Below are 11,514 nucleotides of genomic sequence, written 5' to 3'. Positions count from 1 at the left end.
GTTTAACGGCTTTTCAAAATGAAAATACTTCAAATGGTCACATTAACACTTTTATAATAACAACACTGTGCAACAAAAAAATGTTAAAGTTGATTTTTTTTATTTTTTATTTCTACTAATCAAAATAATAATATAAGTTTATGGATTTGTTAATATCAATAGCCAATAGCTTTTACGAAAATAAGAAAATATACCGTTAGGCTTTTATGGCAATGCTTTAAACTTTTTTCCCCCAGCTCTATACAAAAAGCGACTAAGTATGGAACTTGTTACGCGAGGATACCCTTCGAGGACATCTCGAGAAAAAAATTCACTTTTAAGCAAATAATAGTTTATTTAAAAAAAAAAAAGAATAAAAGTTTGTGTCAGTAGCTAAAAACGATTTATATAACAGAAAAAAAAAGTAATTTTATAAAATTTATCATAAAAAAATAAATCTTTCCTTATATTTAATCTTAATCTTATACTTAAAAGGTGGCATAGATAATTTGGTGCATCTTACCCGAAAAAAAATCAAAAAAGTAACTTAAACAAAGTTTTTTGTTAAATTTTGTCGCACAGTGTAATGGAACCAATTGTACAGTGGGATTAAAACACGGAAAACAATTGTTATGTTTTTAAATTATTTCTTCTTAAATTTCTTATTAAATTATTTCTTATTTATTATTCAATAAGAATTGAATATATATATATTTTTTTTACTTTTTTCGGATTCTTTTACATACTATAAATAACAAAAAAAGGGGGTCAATCTGGTTAACAGACTATAGTCCTGAGACTATACAAAAATGACCCCAAAATTTTACAAATCGCTTACTACCTTTAAAAATAGCAAGGTTGTATAATTAAAATAAATGATCATGATTTTACGTTTAGAGCCGAACTACGAAATAGAGTCTTCGCCAGATCGCTACTCCCATAACACCGGTCTACAGCATTTTTGCGCACGGGTTATACATATCTTATTTTTATTTCTTATACACATAGAAATTAGAATAAGAACAACAAAATGTTCTGAATTTGCTTTTATGTGTAATATAATTTATAATCACATCAATGAAAATACATTAATAATAAATCGCTATAACTTCTCAAAAAGCAAATATTTTCGAATTTTAATCGCATTTTTTTACATATTTTTGTTTATATAATCAATGTAAATTAACTAAAACCCATGCGCAAAAAAAAATTTTTTTTTTTTTGACCGGTGTAATTTGAAGCATTGATCCTTCCAAATCATACTTTTCCTGAATATTTCAAACAGGTCGATTCAAATTGAATATTTTACCAAGGCTCTATATGTGATTATAACTAAGACTTCCAGAGTAGAAATCTTTTTAAAATTTTTTTTCATTAATTTGGGAGGGATTGTCCCTTTTAGTCGAATCCATAAGATGACAATTATAGGTCAGTTTCAGTGACTTATTACTTTCTTAATTCTCTAAAACATTTGGTTTTTACTACAGATTTTCTTTTTGCCGAAATCTCCCGAGAATGTATGCTAACAAATATTAGCTATTTAAACCCATACAGAGACGGCCATTGTTAAACAAACTCACGATTATGCGAAAATTTATCTAGTTTTTTTGTTTGATTTATTACAGTTTTGAAAAAGTTGTGAATGTTTGATACTGAAATCCTTTTTTTCTACAATTTTTTAAAAATAATTGTAAAAATTAATTTTTTTTTTAAATACTAATCGATATAAAAAAAATTAAAAAAGTAACATATGCCATGGACTGAGTAAAATGTATTGTCACAAACCGATGACTATCAGTATGTCAAAATCAAATCGACAAAAATATCATAAAATACCAAAACAAATATATTTTCAATATAACGATAGCACTTGATATAAATATACCATATTTATGAAAAAGTATCGATATATTATATTTTGCTATATTATCAACAACCCTAAAAATTGCCTGAACTTGTGTTCTGGAATACGTTTGCACTGCACATTCCATATAAGCTAATGCGAACTAAGTTTATTTTCTTTTCTGGGATTTTCCACCAGTGAACGCAACTCGGCTTAGCCCTTCCCCACATCTAAAAATGATCGAGGCGAGAATCCGAAAGCTCGGACCCTGTGTGGCCCTTGTTGCGGTAAGTCGACGTGTTCCGTTTTTGCGATTTTAGGCGAAGTTGAATCAGCAGCCGCCAGTGGCGGCATGCAGCGGTCATAATTAAAAAATGTAAAAATTGGCATTCAAGACATTGTTTTCTGATCTGCTACGGCTGTCGGGAACTTCCCCCTACACTGCTTTGCGTTTGCTCCTACTACTAAGTCCCTCTCTTCTTTCTGTTCCATCTTAGGTTCTGCAACTCCTTCAGCAGCCATCGACAGTAGATGCGGGGGCCGTGGCCATGACCAGTGACAACATCGACATGACACTAGGTAAGACTAATACTGCTCTTTGCCCATATCCACAGATAGCGCTGTAGACATGGAGTGCATATAATCAATTACCTTCTTGTTTATTGACGTGTCACAAATCTGTGGCAGTAGTATTCGACTATGCCAACGTGGTATATTGATATTTTTTGGGACGAACTTAATTTTCAAAGGGAGCTATTTACCTTTTCTGTAAACAGATATAATGCTCAATTTTTGTTTGTCCACGATGAATGAGACTTTAGACATAAGTACCTAAGACGTATCGTTTCAGTTAAATACTTGTAGGAAAAGGAGAAATAGCTTTATCTCATTTTTGATTAATATTTATCATATAAAAAAACCTCTTGACGAGGTAAAGTACCGGTGACGAACCTGCATGCGAAACCCAAAATATCTGATATCAATTCTAGTGACGATAATATGCTATATAGGTGTACAAAATTGCATATAAAAAATATTCTTGTTCTGCACGTGACAGATTTTTTTTTTGTTTTTCTTGCACGTGCCGAACAAGAATATTTTTATATGCAATTTTGTACACCTATATAGCATATTATCGTCACTAGAATTGATATCAGATATTTTGGGTTTCGCATGCAGGTTCGTCACCGGTACTTTACCTCGTCAAGAGGTTTTTTTATATGATATCAGTTGTTTTTTTGTATATATTGATCTTCAATTATTTAAAACAGAACGCATAATATATAGAATATATATATATATGGAAGTAACCTCTGGACAGGCGATTCCCACAGTTAGCAATACTTTAATTGTAAGGATAAACATCAAAACTCTTTTTTTTTAACTCTATAGATTTTGACATTCAAGAAGGTGGAATAATTAAAAACCTTTCCAAAGACGTAAAGAAATTTTTCGATAGCTTCAGTGGCTCTGAAGTTATACGTATTTTTAATTTACAAAGGTTTTGGAATTTGGTTAGTTTAAAAATTTTAATTAAAAATTTGCCCAAAAATGTATTTAAAATCCAAAATTGTTTCGTAGTTGTGGGAAAACAAATTATTTTAACAAATTAACAGATGAGAGGCCTATCCTTATGAGAGTTCCACTATATAATAAATTATTAAAAAAAACACAAGAAAGGAAAGCTAACTTCAAGCGGAGCCGAAGTTGATATAACCTTGCAGTTAAGCAGAAGCTTATATTATTATTATATATATCGGATCCTATATAGTTGTCCGATCCTTATGAGAATTTCACCATCAACAAAATTTCTAATAAAAATATTGGAAACAGCCCCAAGGATCTTTAAAAATAGAAAGGTTGTGCCATTTCCGATCGTTCAGTTATATGGCAGGTATAGGATATAGTTGGCCGATTCTTATGAACATAGGATTAGATTGCCCAAAACGGAAACCGTCCCATCATTCTAGCTTCAAAAACAACAAAATTAAGCCAATTATCCTAATAAAATTTTGCAAATCGGATAAGATTTCCCAAAATGCAATCTGTACTAAGTCCCATCCTTCTAACTTATAAAAAAAAAAACAAAGTTATTGCATATCCGATCAATCATATAATAAACATGTATTATATCTAAAATAAATGCGCAAAGATAAAAAAAAAAAAATTATTTTGGGTGTGCGATATAAAATAATAAATATTAGAACAGTATTGCCTGGTTTTTTTTTAGCTTTTAACTCATGATTTGGCCCAAAACGGTGGTGGCTGTAATTTAAGTAAATCAGAGTTTTATTTATATGCATTATATGCTCAGTGGGGGCATATGCATATAATGCTTTCTACTAATAAAATTTTGCATTCTTCTCATTAAGACATGAGACACTAAAACACAAAGCAGAATTACATCGAAAGTTGCCATCATGCAACGAAGTTCGAGATTAGCAGAGTGGAGAGCGTTGTGGTTTCTAACACGGGAGGGCCTGAGTTCTAATCCTAGTTGAGTCAATGTTTATGTTTTACTTTTTAAGCCCTTATTTATTTGGATTTTATTTTTGAAATATTTGAAAATATCTTATGTACAAACTTTCATAAGGATGGGCCGACTATATCCTATAGCTGTCATAGAACGATCGGAATTGGCATAACTTTGGTGTAGAGCTGGGAAAACATCGATAGTTGGCATATTCGAGGTTTTCGAGGTTTTTCATACAAATATTCGATAGTATCGATAGTATCGAACTAAAAAAATTATAAATCAAGTTTAAGTTGCATTTAGAGTAAATAATAAAAAAACTTCTTAAAGGCCATTCTTTATTCGAATAACAAAACATAACAAAATCTCATAATCATATGAAGTCGCTTATAACAAAGGAAGAAATGAAATAATTCACAAAAGATTCTTATGAATAGGTTAATATATTCTAAATTTGTACACTGACGACTAATATTGTAATATGAGTTCAATGCTATAGCCTCAACGGTTTGTATCTTCTGTTTTGAGTTACACATGCTATAACCTAGTCTAAGGTTTTAGCAGGTATAACTTAGAACAGAAAATACTAACCGTTGAGGCTATAGCATTGAACTCATGTTACAGTATTAGTCTTCAGTGTAACTAGCTAACTATTCATTGATTGAATAGTTTGAGATCCACATATTTTTATTGAGAAAGGATAATATATCCACGTTTTTGGCCTTTAGTGATGCTCTCCTAGCAGAAATAATTTGTCCCGTTTTACTAAAACTCCTCTCAGACTCAGTCGATGATGCTTGCACACAAAAAAGGCGTTCAGCTGTAGTTTTAAGAAGAGAATCATCTGGAGCGCCCTGAAATTAAAAAAAGATAATAAGTTCAAATTAAACTGCAGATTTGTAAAGAAATTACCTTCCAAAACTTTAAAGGATCTGTTTGCTGAGGTGAATGTGCCGCTCGCATGTACTGTTGAAGTTCAACAATGGCATCGACCCGGTTTGTCCTCCCCAAAGTAGAAATATTTTTAACAACAAATTCAAAAAGAGGCTGCTGGCAGTCTGATTCCTTTTCTGTTGGTGTTGGCGGATCCAATGGCGAAACTTTTTTTAAGGCAGCTAGCTCGTTTTCTAATGCATGAAGGCCATCATCGGCGTTAAAGGGCGAACGAAAACCTTGCTTTTTAAATCTTGGATCCAGAAGAGTTGACATTTTTGGAAAGGTGCGCTTTTCATAGCCCAAAAGTCGTTTTTTTACTTGATCAACTAAACAATTTAGAGCTTCAATGCCTTCAAATGAATTTAACTTCAATCTGAAGCTGTCCAAAGTGTGCAATAATCCACAAACAATTGGAACTATCAGCGATGCTGTAACTGAAGTACTGGAAGATACCTGTTTTGTAGCGTTATCAAACGGAGATAGTAACTGAACAATATCTTTTAATATTGCGATTCGTCCGCAGTGAATGGTGTTGGTGCTTTAGACGTACTTAAAAGTACTTTCGAGATGGCCTCATTTGTAAGTAGTATTCTTTCTATCATGTGATAGGCACTGTTCCATCTTGTGGGCACTTCTTGTATCAAGCTATATTTAATGTCCGTTTCTTGCGACGCTTTAAACTTACTAAGTGCAATTGAGCTGCTTTTAAAGTATGTGACAATTCGCTTGCATTTAAGTAAAATGTCTTGTAAGCAATCGATCGCCAAACAGCTTTGCACAACCAGGTTTATGGTGTGAGCAACACAGGGTAGATGTCTTTTTTGTAAAAACTCACAAGCTTTGATCATAGAGTTAGCGTTGTCCGTTGTAATAGCTGCTATTTTGTCAAAAATGTTCCATTCGTCACAAATGCCACGCAATGAAGAAGCAATGTTTTGAGCCGAATGATTAGAGTCATCCAATAACGGCTTTGTGGCCAATACAACTGAGCGCAAAACGAAGTCTTTTGTTATAAAGTGGCAAGTTGCAGTAATATACGACTCGTTGGCTTTTGAAGTCCAAAGGTCTGCAGTAATGGCGCAACTGTTAACGCGGTCCAATATTGTAAAAAGTTTTGTTTTCAAGTCTTCAAATATATTCTTCATGTATACATGTTGTAGAGTCTTTCGCGAAGGAACTGTGTATCGTGGATCAAGAACTCTGACAAACTCGCGAAATCCGGAATCCTCTACAATTGAAAAAGGTTGCATATCTGCCGACACAAGAACAGCCAAAGCGTTGTCAATAAGTTTTTTACGTGACGAGTCTCGATCGTACTGGTTCTCCTCCGACTTGCTCTTTGCACTTATGCCTGTAAAAAGTTATATATCAGAAATTAGTTATTGAGAAAGAGTCCAAAACATGCTCAGATATGCACTAGTTTAGATACCTACCTTTATCGTATTCGCCTTGCAAAAATTTGTCCATTTTCTCCGCCAACACCAATATTAACTTTCACGTGTAGATCTCCGCAGTTGTTCGCCAAAAGTAAAGATGTGCAAGCTTGCCACTATCGTTTACTATCGGCACTCAAACATCGATAGTGGTTCGCAAACCCAAATATTCGATATATCGATACTATCGTGAGTGGCCGACCCAGCTCTACTTTGGTGTTTTTGAAGTTAGAAAGATGGGACTTGGTACAGATTCCATTTTGGGCCAAAATAATCTTATTGGCCAAATTTCATAGGGATCGGCCAACTATATCCAATAGCCGCCATATAACTGAACGATCGGAAATGGCACAACTGTAAGCGTATATCAACTTCGGTTTCGCCCGAAGTTAGCTTTCCTTTCTTGTTTTTCTTTGGGACCTCAAGATTGGTACCCGACCCGTCCGACATTTCTTTCAGAAGTTATTCAAGAAATTAGATTTTTACAGCTTTTTCAAAAAGTTTTAGAACAATAATTGCTCATATCATATGATTCATATGACATTAACAAAAATCTCCAATTTTATTCAGGACACAGACACACTGGCTTCATTTTGAAAAAACTGTAAAAATCGAATTTCTTGAATAACTTCTGAATGAAAAGTCGGATTGAGGTACCAATCGACGCGTATTTAGCTCTAGAATGCGAATATATAAAAATATTCTATCATTTTAGTGATAAAAAATTTTTTTACTTTCACCCTAATTTCTCCCAAACCAAATAATTTTTGGAATATGTTTCGACAAAAATTATCTAATTGAAACAATACCTTTCGATTGGTATATCATTCATTTAGATCGGTTGCCTACAGAAAATTTTTAATTCTTCGGCTATATATAGAGTTTCCTCACGCACGCCTAGGCATGCTGGTCGTCACCTCGTGGACTTCCGTCCACAGTGATTTCGGACAAAATTGCCATATCAGTATACTAAGTATTACATGAAGATTGTACAATTATATGTATAAATTTAAAGTTTTTTGTATTAATACAATAGAAGGAATTATTTCCCTTTCTGTATTCATTTCACAAGTTTTTATTCTTTTATATGGCTTAATACATACATGCATTAATATTAATCCACAATAATAATAATAAAATCAAATTATGAGTTTGAAAAACTATCAAAACTATCAAATTAGTGAGTCTTAAAACCAACTGATACCGGATATGGGAGCTTTTAAAAACATTAAAATTAATTAAAGTGTTTAATATCAATGTATATTTCCTATTATTTGATTTACTATGAAAAAAATAGTATACATATGAATATTTATATATATATTCCTCTTCCGAAGATTTGTTGTATGTATGCGCATTAAATTTTTGGCAAAGACGGTTTGATGAAATTTCAGGCACTTATTTTCTAAAAATTTAGTTCGAGAATGTTACAACTAGATGTATGTAGGTCTTAATGTTTTTATAATGTGCTACAAATAAACTTCCTTTATGTATTTCAGCCTCTAATGAATTGGTTTTCCTTAATTTCTATGCTGAATGGTGCCGTTTTAGTAATATTTTAGCGCCAATATTCAGTGAAGCAGCAGATAAGGTAAGTTATTAAAAGCTGTTTAACAAAAATGCTTATTGTGTCAACTATTCTAAAAAATGGTTGACTATTTACAATATTAGACACATAATTAATCAAGCTTATTTAAAGATTAAAGCTGAGTTTCCAGAAGCAGGCAAGGTGGTGCTTGGTAAAGTAGATTGCGATAAAGAAACGGCGATAGCGTCCCGCTTCCACATAAACAAGTATCCTACCCTAAAAATAGTTCGTAATGGGCAGCTCAGCAAACGCGAATACCGCGGGCAGCGATCGGCGGATGCGTTTCTCGAGTTTGTCAAGAAGCAGCTAGAGGATCCTATTCAAGAGTTTAAGTCTTTGAAAGACCTAGAGAATCTCGACTCAAAGAAACGCCTTATTCTGGGTTATTTTGATCGCAGGGATCAACCAGAATATGACATTTTCCGTAAGGTTGCAACTAACCTTAAGGAAGACTGCCAATTTCATGTTGGCTTTGGTGACGCCGCCCAGGCTATGCATCCACCAGGTGAGCTACATTTTCTTTACATTTGTTTTGCGAGTGTTGGTTTCAAAATTGAATCTTTGTAATTTTTGTGGCTAAAGGTACGCCAATCATAGTATTCAGACCCGACGTGGCCCTATCGCACGAAAATGATGAGACCTATACCGGAAGCCTACAAAACTTTGATGAACTCAAAATTTGGATACAAGAGAAATGTGTGCCGCTAGTGCGGGAAATAACCTTTGAAAACGCGGAAGAACTTACTGAGGAGGGCTTGCCATTTTTAATATTATTTCACCGGCCAGACGATCTTAACTCCATCAAGGATTACAAATCAATTATTGAGAGACAGTTGCTGAATGAGAAACGTATGATTTATTATATTTATTTTTTAAACAGGTCTTATTAAATTGATACCATTAAATTCAATGCTGCAGAGAACGTCAACTTTTTGACTGCCGATGGCAAAAGATTTGCCCATCCTCTACACCATTTGGGGAAATCAGAGGATGACTTACCCCTTATTGCAATCGACTCATTTAAGCACATGTATTTGTTCCCGCACTTTAGCGATATGTATACGCCAGGCAAGCTTAACCAATTTCTCCAAGATCTCTACAGCGGAAAACTGCATAGGTATTAATCACAAAAATAAAAAAGGTTAATAAGAATGCTAATGTTTTTTTTTTTCAGAGAGTTTCATTACGGGCCGGATCCCACAAATGATGTTCAACCTGATTCCCACACCGGAAAAGGAACCTCGCCCCCAGAGTCAAAATTCAAGGAGCTGGGTCCTTCTAAGCATCGTTACACTTTGCTTGAAAAAGATGAACTGTAATATTAATATGTGTATTAAAAAAAAAAATTACAATTTTTTAAAAATAACCTGCCGTAACCTTTATTAATATATTTTACAGTTAATTATTGCTCATTATTTTGGAACCGTTGGGACATCTTTTATTTGCAGGCAGTATATAAGTCGGAACGTCCGGGATCGCTCGACTATATTCTATAGCTGCCATATATCTGATTGATCGGAAATGCCATAACTTTGATGTTTTAAGTTAGATGGTTGGGACTTTCTACGGATTTAATTTTGGGCAAACTAATCCGATCTGCCGAAAGGATCTGCCGACTATATCTTATAGCTGCCATGCAACTAAACGATAGGAAATGGCACAACCTTATTTTATTTGGGAATATATTTGAAAGTTGAGTTGAGGCAAAATTGTTTGTTTTTGAGTCAAAACAAAAAAGACCTTTAGAACTGAGTTTTTTTTTTTCGGTCTTTTGAAAACTCTCTGTGTGTTACTACTAAAGTCTCTGCTTCGGTCTCTGAGAGTTATTATTGACAGACCCTATAAAATTTAACTTATCTATTAAAGCTCAACCGAAAACGTAAATATTTAAAATCAAAAGCTTTTCTGTCTGAGAGAGAGCAAGCATACCTTGTTTTTTCGGTTAAGTTCTGATATAAAGCTCTGCAATTTGCAAGCTCTGCGTTTAATGCTAAACTTGTTAGGCCATTCAATCAGCCATTCAAATCAATCTTATCTTCAGTCCGAAAACTTCAGAAAACCGTAATGTATTAGATATTTATAGGGTTCAACACGTTAGCTTGCCGGTTCCCGATGAACTATGAGGCTGTGTGCCATATGTCATAAAAATGGCAAAAATCCGATGGCGTTAACTGGAGGCATCTCTGAATTCAAAATTAAAAAAAAAAAAAGAAATTATTAAGTTATTTAAAAATTAATTATTTTACATTTGCAAAAACTTTGTACTACACTCATTTCATGATAGCATGGTGTAATGAAGCGGCCGTCCACCACCACTACCTTATTGGAATTGACTTTCTTTGTCATACTACAGTGTTTAGTATATGTGTATTCACTTATGCCAATGTTTTTTAAAATTCTCGAATCATGTCAAACAGTCCCTATCCAAGATGGCGCTGAATCTTCAAAATGAGCCACCATTTACTAACGCGCTTAAAAAGTAACCTTCCTAGTAGATGGACTAGAAACTTTAGTCCTTTAATTCTTAGCCATTCTAGTTCGACATATTCCGAATATGATCCTTTTAGGTCATTATGTTTTGACTACAATGGGCCCTACCACGTATTATCACTTTGGTGTTCTTATAATCTTAAATCTTTTATTCTTAACGCTTTATCTGAACAGAACTCTTTCTTGTAATATTTACTCTATCCTTTACTCTCGGATCTATCTCAGCGATTCTATCCGTACATTATGCTGCAGCGCCGACCGGTCGTTTTGTATGCAACGGGAGCAGCACGAAAAAAACCTAGGGCTTTCCAAATTTGTATTATAATAAATTATTTTGAAACTCCCGGGCTCCGACCTAATCTAAAGCTAGCATACATTTTATTTCAGTAGTTAAAAATGTCCCTCTCTCCGACTGACGACAGAGTAGTTTGGGGGCATACATTTTTTTAAAGTTCCACTGAGCACACCATCCGTATATAGGAAGCCCCTAGTCAATTTTTTATAGTATTAATTCATTCGCGGCTTGGATAAGTGTTATAGGATGATCCGACTACGTTTGATTATGTTATGATTATGATTATGTTACATTTTATTATGTTCAGACGCGTATTCTTAGCTCATTACAATGATGATTAAAGATGAGATGTTTAAGAATTAAGGCCTTGAATCATTTAATATTATACGATCGAGTTCGATATTAAAAACTTATTTTGCAACAGTGATGTGGAGGTCGAGGTCTTTGGAGCCAGAAAATATTTCAATATTCCGTTAC

General features: G+C 33.7%; 2 protein-coding genes across 3 annotated transcripts; one reads left to right on the top strand and one right to left on the bottom strand.

The window, feature by feature from the left end:
• The first annotated feature begins 1,883 nt into the window (after positions 1 to 1,883).
• On the top strand, positions 1,884 to 9,618 carry LOC6502382 (endoplasmic reticulum resident protein 44). The gene is made up of 7 exons (XM_001967141.4): positions 1,884 to 2,109; positions 2,320 to 2,401; positions 8,164 to 8,255; positions 8,364 to 8,757; positions 8,835 to 9,101; positions 9,171 to 9,369; positions 9,427 to 9,618. Exons 1-7 carry the CDS (start codon positions 2,059 to 2,061, stop codon positions 9,569 to 9,571), a joined length of 1,230 nt encoding a protein of 409 aa, XP_001967177.1. The 5' UTR covers positions 1,884 to 2,058; the 3' UTR covers positions 9,572 to 9,618.
• Positions 4,620 to 6,855, bottom strand: LOC116656433 (E3 SUMO-protein ligase ZBED1-like). Of its 2 annotated transcripts, none has more exons than XM_032456030.2 (3): positions 6,665 to 6,855; positions 5,208 to 6,582; positions 4,620 to 5,149 (listed from the first exon to the last, which is right to left on the bottom strand). In XM_032456030.2, exons 1-2 carry the CDS (start codon positions 6,696 to 6,698, stop codon positions 5,732 to 5,734), a joined length of 885 nt encoding a protein of 294 aa, XP_032311921.1. In that variant the 5' UTR covers positions 6,699 to 6,855; the 3' UTR covers positions 4,620 to 5,149; positions 5,208 to 5,731. The 2 variants fall into 2 exon arrangements, with proteins under 2 accessions (XP_032311921.1, XP_032311922.1); XM_032456031.2 differs by having other exon boundaries at positions 5,208 to 5,665; positions 6,665 to 6,840.
• Positions 9,619 to 11,514: the final 1,896 nt, after the last annotated feature.

The sequence above is a fragment of the Drosophila ananassae genome, chromosome XR, assembly GCF_017639315.1.
Source record: "Drosophila ananassae strain 14024-0371.13 chromosome XR, ASM1763931v2, whole genome shotgun sequence".
NCBI lineage: Eukaryota > Metazoa > Arthropoda > Insecta > Diptera > Drosophilidae > Drosophila > Drosophila ananassae.
The sequence above is the reverse complement of the archived record's forward strand: the minus strand, read 5'-3'. Positions and strand labels throughout refer to the sequence as shown.